The sequence below is a fragment of the Argopecten irradians genome, chromosome 1 (genome assembly GCF_041381155.1).
Source record: "Argopecten irradians isolate NY chromosome 1, Ai_NY, whole genome shotgun sequence".
NCBI classification, from domain to species: Eukaryota; Metazoa; Mollusca; class Bivalvia; order Pectinida; family Pectinidae; genus Argopecten; species Argopecten irradians.
Window position 1 is genome coordinate 49,551,033 of NC_091134.1, and position 21,494 is coordinate 49,572,526.

At 33.5% G+C, this 21,494-nt stretch overlaps 1 protein-coding gene across 1 annotated transcript; it reads left to right on the forward strand.

Moving 5' to 3' along the window:
* Window positions 1-61: 61 nt before the first annotated feature.
* LOC138330623 (guanine nucleotide exchange protein smcr8a-like) lies at window positions 62-21,334 on the forward strand. Its single transcript, XM_069278201.1, has 23 exons — window positions 62-118; window positions 477-559; window positions 1,021-1,066; window positions 1,354-1,438; window positions 1,794-1,942; window positions 2,239-2,377; window positions 2,626-2,690; window positions 3,195-3,311; window positions 3,524-3,581; window positions 3,932-4,001; window positions 5,185-5,260; window positions 6,063-6,175; window positions 6,667-7,262; window positions 8,830-8,884; window positions 9,048-9,106; window positions 9,647-9,809; window positions 11,783-11,927; window positions 12,377-12,433; window positions 12,614-12,693; window positions 13,092-13,169; window positions 13,540-13,639; window positions 14,150-14,213; window positions 15,863-21,334. Exons 1-23 carry the CDS (start codon window positions 62-64, stop codon window positions 15,919-15,921), a joined length of 2,514 nt encoding a protein of 837 aa, XP_069134302.1. The 3' UTR covers window positions 15,922-21,334.
* The last annotated feature ends 160 nt before the right edge of the window (window positions 21,335-21,494 follow it).

Consider the following 21,494-nt stretch of genomic DNA (forward strand, 5'->3'; position numbering starts at 1 on the left):
TTATTGATACACTGCTTGACATGCATGTTGTTTTATTGTATTTTAGGGGATGAATCCAAATATGACAGAAGATTCCCAAGTCATTTTATCGGAGAACAGTAAATGTGTTTATGCTTTTGTAAGTTCTATTTTGTCAGATATGTTAAAATTTTGCCTACAAATGGTACCTGCTACTTTTATTTAGTATTCATATAAAAGACAATTTGATCTGAGATCTCTTGTTCATTATCACAAACATTTTACTGTATATCTCATATTGAGTGAAATCCATTCTTGTAGCTAGATAGCCATATCTAAGGATATAAATGTCTTCAAACTGATATTCTTTCCTAATCTATGTACATACATTGTAATTATATAACGTTAATGTGTATGGTATTTTTGAGTGTATACATTGTCATTATGAATTTTCTATAAATATTTTTTGAATTTGTTTTCCTTTTCTGCATTGATTCTCAAATTCTGTACTTATGCAGGTCCACCATTTTGTCCTATTTGACAAGCAGGCTCGAGGATATGTCCGTCCTTTTGCTGTTAGTTATGTAACAAATGACCAAAGGTTTGTCAACTTTTTGTATGTCTCAATCAACTATTATCAGTATGAATTGATGGTATACATGTATGTATATCTGATTATTTTAAAATGACATTCCATTTCTTTTGAAAACTACTATTAAACAGGATCTCTATACTTTCTTGTTAGACTGGATTATTTATCAAGATTTTACATTTAAAACTTACAGAAATAGTATCAGTAAAATTTTCGTTTTTGAACATATTTTACTTCTATTTATGATTGTTACTATACATGTATGCTATATATAACCCTCGAAGACATTTAGTAGAAAGTGAGAGTTGCAATGACAGTGTTAACACTGTTAAGGACAGAACTGGGCATTTCCTCTGAAAAAGCTGGGGAAAAAAATTGAGTTGGCAAGTTCAAGGTCTCTTAATTTTCAATTACATATATATCTATGTGATAAGTAATCGATGACATGTTAACAATATTTTTATTTTCAGAAAGTTGGTGTCTTTTTATGAAGAAATGAGTTCTCATCTTAAAAAGGTACCCAACAAATTAGAAATATTACGAATTGAAACAGAATTTTATAAGAATGGAAATTAATTATTAGAAGATATATATGCAGGTTACATTATAATCTGGTAGATGTTGTTCCATAAATCTTGAGTGATATACTAAATATAAAGTTTTGATATTAGGTAATAATAATACAACATTGCCCCATTTACACCTTGATTATTTATTAACAAACTTTCATTTATCGGTATTGGAATTGATTTAAATGGAAGTTGTGAATTGAGTACTTAAAATCTGGACCTTTGACCTTTCAGGTTGCTAGGTATTTTAAATATGGTAACAGAATGGTGTTTAAGAATGATGTAGACAGATATCTGATGGACTTAGAGTACACAAAAGGTTAGTGTGAAAGTAAACAAGAAAACTTACTGTACATTCAAAAAACATGTGTTATTATATACATATACCAGTATGTAGTTATTTGTAGGTATCCAAGTCCTAAAAAATATTAGAGCCTTATTAAAATTATATGCTGTAAACCTGTTTTCTTTCAGGATTTCCATTTGCCATGATGAAAATTTTCTATTCTTTCTTTTCACGGCATTATCAATTGAATGGTATAAATAATATACAATGCAATGCATAAATTATATAGATATAATTAGCGAAGATAAAGTTTCACAAAAAAATGACTTTGAAACTTACAAATTTAAGTAAATTGCATTAAAAAACGAGTTATGATATGTATCCACAGCACAAGAGCTGCCTCACTATCGTACAATGATGAACAATCCTCAGGGTAATACACGGGTCACAGAGAAGGAGCTGTTACAGAACCTGAAGACCCTGGAGTCTGTCATCACAGAGGTCAAGTCCATCCTCAACACCGTCTGTGCTACAATGGTAAATATAATAATACATTCTCTTGCCCAAAGAAAATCAACGGAATTAGCAAAGTACTGAAGACTGTATTTTTATTTCCAATTTACATAGAGTATAATTTCAAAGTGCAGACAAAAAGGTTTGTTGTTGTCTGTTTAAGGTATATCACAGGCGTTTGATGTTATATCAATATTATATAGCATAAACATATATACCAAATACTCCTATATGCATTGAAAACCGACGAGTATGCCTAGTGACTGGATTAGAGCTCCTGGTATTCTTAAATGAATGCATTTCATCTTATTTTTCATCAGAATGATAAAAGACTTGAACAGAGATTTGCTAGACTAGAGACAAACTTCAAGGCGAAGTCTGACCAGCAGAAACAGAAGTCTGAACTAGCAATTAGTCTCCGGGACATCGAGGGGCCAGAGATTCCACTCACACAGATCTGTAGGTTATATTTGTGAATTAGTGTTTTTCAAATATAGAGAAAATTTTACATTTGTCAAAGACAACAACTTGAAATAATCTTTAAATCAATTAATCATGCAGTACAGATTTTTAATAATTCTGGCATAGATACTGAAAATGATATTTACTGAAGATGGAATATGCAGTCATTAAGTAATCTATATAAGCCAAAATCTAATTAACATGTACATGGTTTAGCTAATTTACCAGCTGTGTATATGTTTCAGGTGGTCTTTATGGTGCAGGGAAGGAGAATGATAGTCTAATGTTCTTTAACTCTAGCAACTATAAGGTAAACCAACAAAAATACAAAACAGACACACACATTGGACATTTCTAATAATATCAGATATTAAAGACAAAGACCTTTCAAGTTTTAAAAAAATGTGTTAGATCTTGAGTGAATGGTATGCATATACTTAACTCTACTCAAAACGACTAACCCGGTAATTCTTGGGAACATTAAGATTCTTATCCTATTCTGTCTTTATTACAGACTTACTTCCCTTGCGGGTAGGTACATGTATCTATTGTAACGTCATTATTTTTTTAGCGAAACTCACATCATTTTCTCTGAAAAGACATCACAATCATTACCTACCAACAAGGGCAGATAACTCTGTAATATACAAATACAGTATTACATTACATTAAAATTGATCTGGTTGTTTTGAAAATTAAGACATACATTGTGTAACAAAGTCCTGACTAACTTTTATTACATAAGTACATTTTTAATATGCTATGATGTTTAATAATTAACAGATACATGATTATGATTTTTTTTGTGTTGTAGCCTAAACGAATTCAAATAGCAGGATCCCGTAAATTTGACCTTCACCTTAGAGGGCTTCACGAACTTTGTTCCTGGGGCTTCAAGGAAGGAATGTCAAAACTGAAAGAGATGCATAAGGTATGTAGCTGGTCCAACTGGTTACCTATTCTATACATGTAGTTATTGTACTTGTTAAGACTTAGTGTTATGTATTTCAGTTTTATTTGAGATCATGTAAGGTAGTTGGTGTATATCTTCATCAGTGAAAACAAAAAGCTTTAAAGTTTATTGTTAAATAGATGTTGAAATAGTACTCATGGTTAGCTAATGGAATTATCTTTATGTCGCAGCATTTTCAGCAGGATTTGTGTGTGTTAGAGGTGGAACGGGAGGAGGCCAAAAACTTAGGTACTGTGCTGAATAATAAATCTAACACGGTCTTTATTTGAAATGACATGAGTAAGGGGAGAAATCATAAAGCAATAATTTATTGCTACCTGATATATTAAACAAAGAGTAAAACTTGTTTAGACTGATGTAGTTTAATAAGAAGTAATAGCAATATAGATTGTGGACTGATTTTAGAAATGCAAATTTGGACTGTCATTGTAGAATTTATGTCTTTACTTGACTTACTTGTTTCTATCTAACTTTTTTCATTGCAATTAAATGTCAAAATGTATCTCTGAAAATATAGAAATTAACTGTTAGCAATTAGAAATATTTAATTAATAATTCATGACTTTAAATATTTGTAGATCCGCTTTCCGGAGTATTGATGTTTGGGACTAACTTTGTGGCCAGTAACTTTATGAATGATATAGACAAGTGAGTATTGGATCTTCACATTTATGTACGGTGGAAAATGAATGTGTGTATCATATTCCATGAACCTGATCATCATTGAAACCTTAGTAGTGAAATCTTGCTATTTCACCCATTAATGAATACCATTTTTGTATCGCCTGCAACACTAGGGCGACACTTGGGTATCACTATGTCAGTGTCGCTGTCGTCTGCATCGACATCTCGGAAATGGTTTCCGCTCGATAACTTAAGTATTGTTCGATTTCAACCAAATTTGGTATATTGCTTTATATCAATGTGATCTCATATGAGTTCGATAATGGTCAAAATCTGTCAATATTTGCAAGTAATGGGACTTTAAAATTGTCAAAACAGATAAACCCATGGTTTCTGCTAGATAACTTGAATATTTATTATCTAATTTTAACTAAATTTTATATATTGGTTTATTTCAATGAGATCTCGGATGAGGAGATGATGGTTAAAATCCATGGATATTTGCAAGAGTTACAGAACTTTAAAATTGCAAAACAGATAAATCCATGGTTTCCGCTCGATGCTTAAATACAAATTGTCCAATTTCAGCCAAATATGGTATATTGTTTTATATCAATGAGATCTTAGATGAGTTTGATACTGGTCAAAATCTGACAATATTTGCAAGAGTTACAGGACTTTAAAATTGTCAAAATAGATAAATCTAGGGTCTCAGCTTGATAAATTTAGCATCATGGTTATTGTCCAATTTCAACCAAATTTAGTAGATTGCTTAAATTAATGAGATCTCAGAGTGGTTTGATACTGGTCAAAATCCATCAATACTTGCAAGAGATGCAGGACATGATAACTTCACCTAATTATTAACAATATTTTCAACTAAATAATTATTTTTTGTGATGCTGTACAGGTGACACATCCACTTCTTGTTTAAATTTGCAAATGATCAACCCATTTCATTTGAAATTAAAACTGGCCTCAGTTTAAATTATCAGTAACATTTTTATCATACAACCCGGGCCCATTGAGAAAATAAAGTTTAATACTAACAGTAAGCTAATAACTTTTGCAACTCTTTTACAAAATTATCAATCTAGTTTTACAATCCAATTAGAAAAATTAAAAGCCATTCCGGAAAGGTTGTAGACCTCTAACATATATCCCAATAGGTAAAAAATCATTACTGATTTTGTCTATTTATTTACAGATTATGTGTCGGGTCGAGCTGCAATATCCAGAGGTCACGGGCAATCCCTACCAGACTACTGAGTAGATGGGCATCGGTGAGTTCATATCTTATTTGGTGGTTGTGAACTTCTCTTAATATATAGAAAAGAAAGAAGTCATCTTTATTTTTAAAATTTAATGTGTACCTCAATTCTGTTGAAATTCTGAACAACTTTTTCCACTTTATAGAAATAAGCCAAGGAGAGTAATATTTATACCACTGATTGGTCCTTTTTATAAAACATGTTAGAGTCAGAAAAGTTAAATCACCTTGACACATATGCAAGCTCAAAGGGAAATAATTTGTTAAATTATTAAAAAAAAACTCCAAATAAAAATATGAAAGGATATACCAGTATGTATCTTGTCAGATAATTCACAAAAATTTAGTTCACCACACGCAGTCTTCTCTCCAACCGAAGTATCCAGAGTCATAATAATTGACTGATATAGCCTCCTCTGTTGAGGTCAAACAATGTCTACATTGACCTTGACTTGTACTTACCGGTGTAACATGGTATTTTGAATCATGGTATATTGACCCTGGGGTCAATATACCTTTATGGTGAAGTGACCCCGGGGTCGAAATACCATTATGGTGAAATGACCCCCCTCCCTTTCCCCATTCCAATTAATTCTTTTCAACTGACATATAACTGCCTTATGCTACAATATAATCATATATATTATGATTTCAGTTGATATTAGTATTATTTACAAAACCTCATGACTATGAGAACTTAAACTTAGACTTTAAAAGGGGAGTGGGTGGTCAAAATACCATGGCCATGGTGAAATGAACCCCCTCCCCCATTCCTACTCCAGTGTTTACTTTTCAACTGACATTTCTTTTCCCAGAATGATACTCTTGAGAGTTATAAGTCAGCTGCGAGTTCCTTCAGGTCCATCCCTGATATGGATGACTCTGAGTCCCTGGTGTCTGTCAGTAGTATCGATGGGTCATTTTCAAGGTAAGTTACATACATGTCGCTATGGCGATTTGTTAAGTAGACAGATGAAATTGAGTTTTGTCAAGTATTAATATATAGAGTCAGTTTATTCACATTCTCAAATTGATGTGATATTTCATATTTTACGTTCCGTTTACTAAATCATTAAATGGATTGCAATAAGTTTTTTCTAATCAAATTAAAGATATAATTAGGAACAATCAAACACCTGTAATTATCATGAACTGCAAAGATCTTACATGCAATCTCTTGCTATTATAGAAAAATACTTCTCTCTCCAATTTAGTTACAGACATAGACTAATAAGATAAGAGACCAAACACCTTAGCATTTATCAAGATCCATAATATGAATGGAATTATTTAATTATGATTAAGTTAATTCTGCTAATATGCATTCTTCAGTTTTTGGAGTTTGGGTAAATTTCAGCTCGTAATCTCCAAAAATAAACATACTTCTAACTGTCAAGTCCATTGTTTTATATTTTGTAGTTACAGTACAAGAGATTTCAGACGAAACAGCGAAGAGGGGTCCGAGTCAGTACAGACATCAGACACAGAAGCTACTTCTTTCTCCTCTGATTTCTCAATCATTTCACGACAAGATGATTCAATGAGTTCCTTAGATAAAACTTTAACAAGCTGTGAAAATCAGGAATCGCTGTTCAGTAAACTTCATTCTGCGAGCAACCCAAACTCCAATAAGAATCCAGGTCTCCACTTTTCTCCAGTGCATTGTAGAAAATTTCCCTATGCAGACTCTGTAACAGGTGTTGAAACCACCGAGTGCCATCGATGTAAAGCAATGCAGTCTGGGGTCAAAGGTCAAGGACAGACTTTATGTGCATGTTCATGGAGTAGTGGAGAAACTGTTACGCCATCAGGTGACATAGAAGATTTTAAATTACGTGGTTTAACAGAAACTGTGAAAACACAACATGGTGGTAATCCAGGAGAATCCAAGCTGGAGAAAGGGGATACAGATATTAACTGTTCTATAGGCACTGATGGGCTTAGATGTCAAACAGACTTTGAAAAACTTTCTCTTCAAACTCAGCCATTACCAGTGAGCTTCAAAGATCCCACAGGTATACTTATTTTTGTTTTAAAACAAAGATATTTAAGTAAATTATTGATTTGAATATTAAAAAATAAAAACTGGAAGATTGAAAACTTAAATATTTTAATACCAGGGGTAATTTATCATGATCTAGCAAATATCATGAAAATAATCCTGTAGCCTTATAGATATTGATACACTTAGTGTGAATACCATGTCATGTCTTCAAGCCTTATAGATATTGATACACTTAGTGTGGTTACCATGTCATGTCTTCAAGCCTTATAGATATTGATACACTTAGTGTGGTTACCATGTCATGTCTTCAAGCCTTATAGATATTGATGCACTTAGTGTGGTTACCATGTCATGTCTTCAAGCTTTATAGATATTGATACACTTAGTGTGGTTACCATGTCATGTCTTCAAGCCTTATAGATATTGATGCACTTAGTGTGGTTACCATGTCATGTTTCAAGCTTTATAGATATTGATACACTTAGTGTGGTTACCATGTCATGTCTTCAAGCCTTTAGATATTGATACACTTAGTGTGGTTACCATGTCATGTCTTCAAGCCTTATAGATATTGATACACTTAGTGTGGTTACCATGTCATGTCTTCAAGCCTTATAGATATTTCACTTAGTGTGGTTACCATGTCTTCAAGCCTTATAGATATGATCACTTAGTGTGGTTACCATGTCATGTCTTCAAGCTTATAGATATTCACTTAGTGTGGTACCATGTCATGTCTTCAAGCCTTATAGATATTGATAACTTATGTGGTTACCATTCATGTCTTCAAGCCTTATAGATATTGATACACTTAGTGTGGTTACCATGTCATGTTTCAAGCCTCTATGCCTTATAGATGATACACTTAGTGTGGTTACCATGTCATGTCTCAAAGGTTACAGTATAGAATATGAGCATTAGTGGGTTCATTCATGTTTTAGCCAAGGTCATTTAAGGACGTGCCAGGTTTAGATAGTGGTGTAAAGCCAGTATATCCTGAGAAAAATCACTGATCAGTGATCAGTACCTGGCAACTGCCCACATGGGATTCAAACTCATGACCCAGAGGTGGAGGTCTTGCATTGTAATATGCCGGGACATCTTAACCACTCCGCCACTCTAGCTTCCTAGTTACTTAGTTTTTATACCTTATATACTAGCAGTAAATTATTTTAATTTGTTACCTGACTTTCTATATAAATGTAAATGAAGTAATTTCGCCTATTGACCGGTCAAAAGTTTGATTATTGACCGGGGCGGAACTTTGCATGCCTTTATTGTTGACGTCATAATTAATTATTGATGTCATTAACACTGGTGCGCCGGAGCGACCCAAATACTGGTATTCTATCAGCGAAAGTCTATCTCACCAGAAGCTCAGTGATAAGTTTAAGAGTGCGGCTCAGGTAACAAAACAAAAGTTCTCCGGCCTTGGAAAACTGTTCATCGGGTTGGTCCCCACACCTCTGGAAAGAGTTTTGACTGTTGACTGAAAAGGCATGAATTCGTAACAACTGTATAATATTATATATATATATGTAGATTAATGATGAGATTAAATTAATCTTGTTTTGTAGACACCAGCAACCCTCAACAGATAGATTACAGCAATTCTGACATTCCTTCCAACTTGTAAGTCAAAAAATTTCTAATTATCCCATATATCACTTACAGTTTTTGCTGTACTAAGTAAAGTAGGACTTCTTAATTTGCGTATGCACAATAACCTAGACTAGTGGATATATTTGATATAGACACCTACATGTACATTGTATAATAATTTCTGTTATTTCAGTTGTTCCATGACAAAAGTACTTTGTGGCTTGTCTACATCCAAAGAGAGTCTCAATGCAGGTAATTACTAATTATTCTCTTATATATGCCCTGTTAAGTCAGGTCCCGCCAATATCTTCATGTTAATCTAGATTAAGAATTCAACTTGTTATTAAACATATGTTGACTAAACTTTCTAGTGATACATGAAATGAAGCATCCTCGATATTCCAGGGGTTACTATTACTGCTGTTAATTCCTAAACCCTCTGTGAACTTGCCATTGTGAGATAACCAATGAAACATGTAGTTTGGTCCCTTGTATTACACCAATAGAATTAAATAACAGTAGGATTCTATGACTTTCAAGTTGGGCATTTCTGTCTGTAATCTTCAAAGAAAGTCACTTAAGGCCTGTTATTGGTCACTTTTTTCTCATGAGATGCCTTCAATTTTGCTATGACCTAATCCAAATGTCGATATGATGATATGATGACCTGGAGTATTAGTATTGTAATATACCGGTAATACCTTCTTGTTACCAGTATTGGATCATATACAGTGTGCAACAAAATTTATGTACCAACATAGAGAAATGATAACACAAATTTGTTATTTCCAGCCCAAAGTATTTATAAACTGCTGAACAACTACAACAACATGCATCATGTGATATACAGCATGCTGACAGGTCGACCTGTCATCGTCATAGCAACAGCAGCATTTGAAAAAGATGTCAAAGAAATAGTGCGTGCACTGCAGCATTTTCTGCCAAATAATCCCAGGTTAGTACCAAATACTCATCAACTGAAGCCCATGTTATGGGGTTTGTGGGGGGGGGGGTAATACACTTATTGAAGATTGGATAGTTCAATCAAAAGAGCATCTGTCTATTGTTTAGATGACTCTGATTTGAGTCCTAGTATGGCTGCTGAATTTTCTCCTGTTAAATTTCATCTAAAACGTTGCACAGTACAGTTTTGAATTTGGAAGGGAACAAGATGGGATGAGGATGAGAGGTGAGTGGAAATGGTGTAGGGATGTACGTTTGTGATATACTAGAATCACATTTAACTTTGTCTTGTTATCTGTATCAGACACAATTTTTATCAAAGCATTATAAATTGTCATCCAATCTGAGTTAAAATTTAGATACTGTTACAACACTTTTTTGTTGAAAAATGTTGAAAAGACAATTTATTATAGAAAACCTATGTCACTGTTTTTTCCAAAAAATGTTATTTTCATTCAATATTCTTGGAATTAAGTAAAAAATTTACAAATGGGTTATCTCCCCTTTTAATACAGCGTTTTGGTAGGCCATCCCGAGCTCCCTTTAAGTCCTTTACACTCTGAACAGTAATTGAATATACATTTGTAATCACCTCTCTTTATGTAAGTTTTAGGTCACCTGAGACGAAATTTCATGCTGACCTATTCTAATTTCCTTTTGTACATATTGTATGTCGTCGTCTGTTGTGCAATGATAAAAAATTTACATTTTCGACTTCTGCTCCAAAACTGCTTAAGCAATTTCAGTGAAATTTTACACAAACCTTCTAAGGCATAAGGCCGATCAAAATTGTGAATTAAATGACTGCCACCCAGGGGGCTATGAAAAAGGGGTAAAATTAACTAAAATTTCAAAAATCTTCTTCTCCACTCAAAGATGTGGTAAAATCAAAATACTCTTCATGGATAGAAAGGTCTCAAGGCCCTCTACAAAAATTGTGAATTATATGACCCTTAGGTATCAGGTTCCCCCTGGGGTCAAAATGGCTAAAATTTCCAAATAATCTTCATAGGTTAAAAAGTCAAATTTATAAAATCACTGACTGACTTCAAGGGCCTAGTGGGCCAATATGTAGTGTTTGTAAGTCTTTGTTTCATATGTATCCGAAATCATGATCAGGTGACTGTTAAAGCCCATGGGCCTCTTGTTTAAGTGAAAATTCCTATTTTGAAGTTTTTATGACCTACTCATAAAGATGCTCCTCCGCCTACAGAGCAATAAACAATACGTACACCCATCATTTGAACAATAATTGGTGTTAAATTGTGTATATGTGTCTGATTAACACACAATTAGATATAAAATAATTTATTTTGCTTTTGGTGCATGCACAATCAGACAGTACTTAATTCCATATTATAGTGACACTGATTTTAATTAATTATTTTAAATATTTTTATCTTAAATTATTATAAGAAGCTCAAACATTGCAATGATGGTAAAGTTTAAAGTAGGTAGCTTTTGTAATGGAAAAAAAAAATACAAAATCGTACGTCTGTTCCTTTTTTGATAGAGAAAAAATACCATTTGTTGGTGGTAGAGTATCTTTAAAGATGCTCCACCGCTGAAAAATGATATTTTTTCATTATCAAAAACAGCAGCAGACGATTTTTCTTCAATTACAAAAGTTACTTACTTTACACCATTACTATCGTTGAAAAGTTTGAGCTTCTAATTTTACTTCAAGTTAAAAATATTTAAAATAATTAATTGCATCCCGAAAAAAATTCATGGCACTATATCCTATATGGAATGATTTACTTAATACGCCTGCACCAAAGGCAAAATAACTTATTTTATATCATTTTTGTTTTAATTAGACAAATATATACACAATTAAACACCAATTATTGTTCAAATGATGAATATCATTTATGCTCTGTCGGCGGTGGAGCATCTTTAAATATATAACTGTAAAATGATAAATTGTACTCATTGAAGAATATATCCATCACTCTATAACAGATGTCCAGGTGGTGCCCACCCTAACTGCTGTCTGACCTGGTTGTCTCACCTGCCTAAAATTACTGACCTGGCAGGGATGAAGCTTGTGGGTGTGTGTCGGCCGGAGAAGAAGCCAATGGACAGATTCGTCACTCCAGCATTCAAAGTATGGCATCTTGATACCAATCCATGATCTTTATGTACAATGTATTGCTATTGATTTTGTAACTAATTTTATAATAATTCTGATTATAACTTGTAACACAACTTAAAGCAGACTGATACAAATTAAAGGTTGGAAAAGAATCATTGATAATTGATGTCATAAAGTCTGGGTTTAGACACTTTCTAATTATGTTTCCCTCAAGATTTTAAAGATTTTCATATGAAGGTATTATCATTTGTCAATGGAACGTAGCATTAATGGTTTGAATATGAAAGTGAACATATTTAATGTACATATATATAGGTCTGTAACATTAACTCAGCTATGTATTTATATACAAGGTTATTAGCATTCATTCACCATTTAAAAAGTACATGTGAAAACGTTAGAAAACAAGTATAAATAAAAAGTAATCTCATTAATAACATATAACAATAATTATTTTACAGAGATTTGTCACCATACTAGACATAGACAGACGGTTACTTCTCTCTCCAACATATCAGGTAGGGTATATCTGTTGTGTTCATGGTAAAGAGGTGTCTGTTAGCAAAGTTACTCTTACTACTGTGTGGCTGTAACTAACAAAATCTGCAAGAACCGATTGATAAATAAAAAAAAAACATATCTGATTCTTCACAAATTTCTCTGAATGTTTTCTAAACTTATTTAATATTTTGTTGCAGGGAAGCTTCCTGACACTTCTTACAAGCAAAAAAAAATCCTTCAAGTTTGATTCCGATGCTTTATTGGCTTATGTTAAGGGGTAAGGATCTATTTATTATACCTTATTAATATAAAATGACTAAGAGAGCAATGTACAGGCCTTATAACAAACAGAGAGCTTATTACAAACAGAGAGCTTATTATAAACAGAGCAAATACATGTTAGTAAATATAAAGTACGCACCTCATCTAGCATCACTGCTGTATGGAGCAGATTTTATGGAAAGGTTGAATTCAGGAATGGACACCAGCTTAAGGAGACGTGTTAAATACCTTGAAGTTCATAATGATTTATTAAGGTCCTAGGTGTTTCCATTAATACAGAAGATTGCATTCAATTTGTCAGATGACCATTAAGGCCCTTTGGCCTCTAGATTGCATAGGAGAACGATAATTATCATGTATTATAATGATACCTTCTATCATCTCCTGTTTTAGTTTGTTGTCAGAAATCTCTTCAAAAGCTTTCATCTTCTTCCACCTGTTTTGTCTGGGTACGGCTGGCACAATTGCAAGGTAAAATATACACCAGAGTTTTGGTCAAAGCCTGTTTGTCTAGTACAGATACCCAAAAGATAACCAGACTCCGCTGTATCTAGTACAGATACCCAAAAGATAACCAGACTCCGCTGTAATGTAGAGATCCCTCTCTCCTCATCATCAACTAGCGTTTTTTTTTCTGTCTGTATGAATTTACCTGGAGTTAAAAAAATGAAACATAAGTAATAGATACAAATATATGTACATAATATATATATATATATAATTATTTATGAAAAGATTGCTTTGATTTAGCCCTAATATTACAAACTAAATATGATTAAAGCTACACTATTTACTCTAAGTCCTGTAATCTGTCATAAACTATACCTGTAACGATTTTCAGTGGTTACAGTCTTCACACTCGTAGCAAGTCCTTCCAGCAGACAGTGTCAGCCTTCCTCACCAAGTTAGGGGCACTGGATAGTGACGCAATCATTATACAGGTAAAGTATGATACCTGTATACAGGTACTAGGGCACTGGATAGTGACACAGTCACAGGTTAAGTATGATACCTGTATACAGGTACTAGGGCACTGGATAGTGTCACAGTCATTATACAGGTAAAGTGTGATACCTGTATACAGGTACTAGGGCACTGGATAGTGTCACAGTCATTATACAGGTAAAGTGTGATACCTGTATACAGGTACTAGGACACTGGATAGTGACACAGTCAGAAGTTAAGTATGATACCTGTATACAGGTACTAGGACACTGGATAGTGACACAGTCATAACACATGTGAAGTATTGTAACAAAATTTATATTTGAAATTATGCATTCAAAAGTAGAAACCTCCAAAGCCGTGTCTGATATTTATTAATATACATGCAGAACTCATATATATAAGAACTTTTGTAATAATCGAAATCTCGTTTTTCTGAAATACAGTACATGCATTTTAAATCCTTATATTTTTGCCATTACAACTTTTGTGGTTATTTTTTACAGTACCTAGCGGAGATAATAAAACACCAACACATCGAGAACCACTTCTACACCACAGGTAATACAGGTGAGCACAAGAATCTTTCTCATAGTTAACATGTGAATTAAATGCCATTTGGTATCACAATCATGAAAACTTCTGTGCATAAAATTTACCTTTAAATTGTTACTAGTCAAAAATTTCTCAACGGATTTTAACCAAATTTGACAAGAAACATTCTTAGGGGAAAATGAACTGATTGTGTATAAATGGTGACTCTGACCCCACTGGGGCCTGAGGGGGAAATTTTGGTAATTCTTTAAAATGTTACTAGTCATAGAGTTTTCATTTGATTTTGACCAAATTTGGTAAGAAACATCTTTAGATGAATGTTAAAAGATTTTGTGTAAATGATGGCTCTGAACTCCCTGTGGCAGGAAGGGCAGGGCCCAATAGGGAAAATAGAGGAAATTCCTTCAAAATATCAATTGTCATTAATTTTTGAAAAATTTTAACCGGATTTGGTCTAAAATATTTTTATGGGAAGGGGAACAGATTTTGTATATATAAATATGGTTATTCTGACACTAGGCCCAGGGCCAAATAGGGGAAATTTCTTCAGAACACTACTTTTCATAAAATTCCCATTGAATTTTGACCAAATGTGGTCAGAAAGATCTTTTGGGGAATGTGAAAAGATTTTGTGTAAAAGATCACTTTGACCACCCTGTGCCAGGAGGGGCGGGGCCCAATAGGGGAAATAGAGGAAAATTCCTTCAAAATGATACTTGTCATTCAGTTTTGACAGAATTTCAACCAGATTTGGTCTAAAATATCTTAATGGGAAGGGGAACAGATTTTGTATAAATGTTTACTCTGACCCTCCAGGGGCAGGAGGGGCGGGGCCCAAGAGGGGAAATACAGGAGAATTCCTTCAAAACGCTACTTGTCTTAAAGTTTTGAAATGATTTTATAACATGCAATTAAAGGAAATTATGATACTTAGCTCACCTGGCACGAAGGGCCAGTGGCCTTATGTCATGACGTGACGTCCGTCGTCCGTCCATCTGGTGTCCGTCCATCAACATTTTCTGTAAATCGCTACTAGTCATATAATTCTGCATGGATTTTAACCACATTTGGCCAAAAACATCCTTGGGGGGAGGGGAAAAGAGTTTGTATAAATTTTGGCTCTAGGGGCAGGAGGGGCGGGCCCAATAAGGGAAATAGATGTAAATTCTTTAAATCGCTTTTAGTCATATAGTTCTGCATCAATGGTAACCAAACTTAGCCAAGAAACATCCTTGAAGGAAGGTTAATAGAGGTAAATGTTCAAATTCCTTCAGAAAAGATACAATAATTTGTATTCAGAACATTACTTGGCATTACAAACCAGGTGAGCGATACAAGCCCTCTGGGCCTCTTGTCCTTATATAATTTATTGTAATGTCTATAAACCTCTTCGATGATGGAGTTGAACAGAAATGACTTTATCATCATTGCTAACCATAGGTCTTACTGTTGACTTTGGAGTCCATTATCACTGGGTCCCAGTTTTACAAACATTCCTTAAATTTAAGGAGTTTCTTAACTTAAAATTCTCCATTACAGATTATAAGGAAGACTGCTAATGATAAATTTTTAAAGCAAAGTGATGTTTGTGAAACTGGGCTCAGTAGTTCGTTTTGTACTGTACACGTTCATTATTATAATCAGATATAATATTTACTTTACAGGAGTACCAGTCAGACCTCTCCTGCTACGGAATCAAAACTGCCAGACATTCAAATGCTGAAATCAAACCAGTTCTTTTCTTATGTCCAGACTTAAAAGTCTACAAGAATCAATACTTATATATGTTTAAGATTATATATCAGTCTGTTTATTGTTAACTGAAAGTCATATCTTTAGATCCATAAATTTAAACACCTTGTTAATACACTAGTGCACAGTATAAGATGACGGTTTTTTTGTGTAGATTAAATTTCTCTTGTTTTTGAGGTTGCTATGTAACCATGGATATAAAAACAATGGAATTTCATTTCTGTAGTCATTGTTGTGTAGACTTATTAAATGGGAATATACAAGTATCTTCCCACCAATTTAGTTAAAAGTTAGACCATTATTGAGAGTACCCGCATTTCATGTTATACTGTAATAGTAATAAACGCCTGTTGTCCAGTTTATTGGTCTTCATTGAGAGGTGTACTTTACAATATACATTTACTTTATTAATTAAGATGCAAGGGGAAATTACATACACCTGAAAATACTCACAGCAATGATTTACATGGAAAAATGATTGAATTTTGCTATTGAATGAGTCGATTATACGAATAATTGTCCAGGATGTTGTTGATTGTAATTTAGAAATGGGTGATGCAATATACAAAGAAAACATGTCTATTGATTTGTAGACTTAGTTTACACAGTGCCAAATTATGATTTCAGTTGTATTGATATATGTATATATACAGTGCATCACCAATGATTTTTAGATTTTATGAGGATTATAAGTGTGAGGGATTCATTTTAAAGCCAGTTATGTATGTTAGGATATATCTATAATTTTACTTGATCAATACTTGCAATTGTTTGTATTAAAATAAATATACCGGTACACTGAATTTATGTTTGATCCTCAAGCTCATTCCTTTGAATTATTTTCATAGACATGCATTTAATTAATTTGAAACTTGTTTGTTAAATAACACAAAGAATACATTTAAAGTATGGTTATGTCCTCACTTTTGACATCCTTAATACTCCAGGTGTTACTATCACTGTCATTATATCCACCCCTGGCACTGGAGTCTCTGAGTGTGACTACAGGTGAACAGGTAGATGTACATTAAGAAATCGAAAATGCACCAAGAACTTCCTTCAGTTTTACTATGAAATAATCAAGGGTTGGATGTTATAACAGCGATAGTAACCCCTAGAATATTAAAGATGCACTTTATTGGTACTTATTCATCTTCTTTATCTTGTTTGTTTTTAGAGAAATAGGTACATGTATCTTAATTTTTTGATTTGATAAAGGGTTTACCAAGGAGAGTTATTTAGAAATCAAATATTCGAAAACTAGTTGTATCAGGAGAATTGGCTTTGAGCTTCATTTGGATAAGGGTTGTTATAAAACTTTGGAACATTATACATGGTACTTGGTATACAAGTCCACTTATGTAAGACTGTGTGTCACATACCAAACTAGGTCACTGTGACCTTTACTTTGACCTCAGTTAAAGAATAACTCATATTTCAATGTATTGGATAAACTAGGTATTTTGGTCCATTGAGGCGAGATAGTGTGTGTGTTACTGGATTGCCTGCCGTAGTTTTTCTTCTCTCTGTTAGGCTTCACTACAAAAATACAAGTATTTATGAGCGCAGCCTAGCGAAGAAAATTGGTACTAAGGCAGGTAATCCAGCCTAATGGTGTGTGTAGCAATGTACAAATGTACTGATGTGTTTTGCTGATTTATACTTGACCTTTTAATTACCTATACATGTATATCAAAAAAACTTTTTTTTTTTTTTTTTTTAAAGAGATTTTACGGGGACTTAAATTTGTCAAATTATCATGTTGTTTCTTGTCCATGCTTGATTTTCTTATCTGGTAGTTCTGCAGTAGTCCAGTTCACAATTTTGGTCTAGATTTCTGTTTTATTATTGTTTAGATTTTTCCACGATTATAGAAATGCATTTCTTAAAACATTCACCAGTCCAAATGATGACTATAAATACAACAGTGTAATAAACAATTGAATATAAAGTCAAGACATTTTATTTTCAAATATAGATGTTGTAGGTATTTGTTGTGTCCCTGTATGGTAGTTAATTCAAGTATGTTTTTGTTGAACTGATTTTACTGTTTATGCTTAAGTTTACATAACCTGTGATAATTATTTCATTCAAAGCTATGACTTTTAGGTCAAAGTTCATATTTTTGCATTACATACCACATTCCGTCATTTGACCTTTAAATAGACAAGAAAGAGTATATGTGACCGGTCACTTGAGACTAAATAATTTTTGACCACCCTATTGTATATAAGACCAGCTACATATGTTCATGATTTCGGTCTTGGTCTATCATATCATGGTTTACTTCATTATAAACTTAAGGTATTATAAAGTTTTCACACATATCTTTTACATTCTGCAGAAAGTTTCTATACAGAACTTTTGATCATATCCTGGTGATAAAGAATTTAACTGTGCATAAATAAATATCAACTTACTACATACATGATTTAAAACTGTTGATTTAGAAAGTAAAAGTATGTACACATGTAACAATAACCATCTCATTTCATGGTAGCAAGGTAGTAGATATTAAATATATTTGTGTTTGAAGATGATTTTTGGTTTGGTTTGTTTAGTTTTACGTCCTATTAACAGCCAGGGTCATGTAAGGACGTGCCAGGTTTGTTGGTGGAGGAAAGCCGGAGTACCCGGAGAAAAACCACCGGCCAGCGGTCAGTACCTGGCAACTGCCCCACATGGGATTCGAACCCGCATCCCAGAGGTGGAGGGCTTGTGGTAATATGTCGGGACATCTTAACCACTCGGCCACCGCGGCCCCAGTTTGAAGATGAATAGCTACTATAGCTAGAATGCTTTAGAATTGTTGAGTCGTAAAATTTTTATGAAATAAAAGCATAAAATAAAAGTTTATATGTCTACAATGATAAGGGATTGTGCAAGATTGTCGAAAAGTGTTATCTATTTAGTGTTGTACATTATTATAATGTTGGTTAGCTGATTTTCGTAGGTTGAGTTAATATTATTAAACAGTTGTTATATGAATAATAAAACTTGTGCTGAAATCAACCAGACTTCGCATTGGCTGAATTTTTCAGATATCTCTGTCTTGTAAAATAATTAATAATGCATGGGTACATGTATATATCTATCTGGATTGTCCTTACTTACTATTGGTAAATTTATATACTAAGGTGCTGCTTTAACCTTGTCAATGAGCTGCGACTGATTTGATCTCTTTATTGCGACAACCAGAAACTGTATACACCTTCTCCCTCGTGACTGGATATTGTGCGTGCTGCTATATATGTGTATATACCTGCTTGAACTGCCTGTGTACAGACTTGTGTGTATAAAGTCAGAACTAACCGGTTGCTTATCACTAATATTTTTACATAAGTATTACTGTTACCACTCCAGTTAATAGAGGTTCACCTTCACAGAAAATGGTATACAGTACCTTAACTGAACTATGGCTATAGTACCGTTTACACAAAAATTAAAAGAAATAAGAAACCTTTGGACTGAATTTAGTTATACAAAAGTATATATAAAATGTAGTTTATGGAATGTAGGGATCAAAAACAAGAGGCCCATGGGCCCTAACGGTGATCACCTGAGTTCGGATACAAAATGAAAAAAAGACATAAACACTATAAATTGAAATTGGCCCATCATGCAGGCCCTTGAAGTCAGTCAGTGATTTTATAAATTTGACTTTTTAATCTATGAAGATTATTTGGTTCCATCAAATCTGTGAATGCAGAAAATTTTTGAAATTTTAGCCATTTTGACTACTTTTGGCCCAGCCCCGCAGGCCCTTGGAGGTCGGTCGCCAGGACCAATATGGATATGGTGTTAATATGCTATTTCAGACTAATAATTCTAAACCAGTTTGACTCATTTCCTATTAAAACTAAGCAAATAATGTTCATAAATGTATTTTTCCTATATATTAAACTATTATTTTGAGTAAATTTGACTTGCTCCTCAGGGAAAAATCTGATATCCCATGGCCATGAAATTCACACTTTTTGTAAAGGGCCTTAAGACCTTTCAATCTATGAAGAATATTTGGATCCATCAAGCCTTTGAATCCATAAGAAAGGTTTTGAAATTTTAGCCATTTTGACACCTTTTGGACTCTGGGGGTCGGCCAGGACCAATATGGATAATATGATGTTAAAATGCTATTTCAGACTAATAATTCTAAACCCAGTTTGACTCCTTTCCTAAACAAAGCAAATTATGTTATTTTGTGTTAAATTAAATGGGGGCGAGATTAATGTAGGACCCTGCCATTCAAATATATTTTTCACTTTACATTGATTTAATTTGAATTCCTAGACAAATGCATGGATGATATATTCAATATTCAGCAAGTGAAGATAAATTTCTCTCACGCTTATCCTAGACATTCAATCATCTTTTTTCCTTTACTTTCTTCTAAATTGTTTTCTTTTCAGTCTGTTCAGATGTCCAACTCGCTTATAGCAAGCTCTCGATCTGTGTTTAGAGACTGGAAAGAGACGAATAAGAAGCAAAGAGACTTTAACTAAAACAAAAAGCAGAAATGACTGATTGACTCTTGTTGCCAATCAGTCATTTAGTTATTCTTGGTCTCCAGCCAAATGGTCATTCTTGGTCTCCAGGCAATTGGTCATGTTTGGTCTCCTGCCAATCAGTCATTATTGGTCTCCAGCCAAATGGTCATTCTTGGTCTCCAGCAAATCAGTCATTTTTGGTCTCTAGCCAACTCTTGGACATTTGCCAATAGCAGCCATTCTTGGTTGTCAGCCAGTTGTTGTCATTCTTGGTCTCTAGCCAATCAGCCATTATTTCATTTAATCTCTTGTCACCTGCTAGTAGTCAGTAAATTTGTGTGTCCCTATTGATTTGAAATCATGCTTTGACTTAAATAAGAACCCAAACCTCCATAAGTACACTCAACACAGAAAGTTTAATACACAAAGAGTTTCAGTTTAACCTTAAAAGTTATATGTGCCGTAATACCCATTTAATTTTATAATATCAAAATGAAGAACTCAAAATGTTCAATTTTGGCAGTATAATACTGCCAAAAATCATTACATCACTTATACAGTGCAATAAAAAGAGCAAACACAGACAAACCAAGAAACCAAATTATGGTCTACAATTTCATTTAAAGATGCTCCACCGCCGACAGAGCATAAATGATATTCATCATTTGAACAACAATTGGTGTTTAATCGTGTATATATATGTCTAATTAACACAAAAAATAAAATGAAAAAGATTATGTTGCCTTTGGTGCATGTGCAATCAGTACTTAATTCCATATAGGATATAGTGTCATGGAATTTTTTCGGGATGCAATTAATTATTTTTCATATCTTTAACTCGAAGTAGAATTAGAAGCTGAAACTTCTCAATGTTGGTAATGGTGTAAAGTAAGTAACTTTTGTAACTGAAGAAAAAACCTAAATCGTCTGCTCCCGTTTTTGATAGTGAAAAAATACTATTTGTCAGCGGTGGAGCATCTTTAACATTTTACCCAGATATTAGTAATTATAAAATGACTTGTAGTATCTATATTAAAAACAAGAACTATTACATTGC

Bases quoted from the DNA above. Each gene is read 5' to 3' on its own strand.
- LOC138330623 (XM_069278201.1), top strand. From the start codon at position 62: ATGACAGAAGATTCCCAAGTCATTTTATCGGAGAACAGTAAATGTGTT. The intron at 119-476 runs GTAAGTTCTATT...GTACTTATGCAG, and splicing joins GTAAATGTGTTTATGCTTTT to GTCCACCATTTTGTCCTATT. The intron at 9,810-11,782 runs GTTAGTACCAAA...ACTCTATAACAG, and splicing joins TTTCTGCCAAATAATCCCAG to ATGTCCAGGTGGTGCCCACC.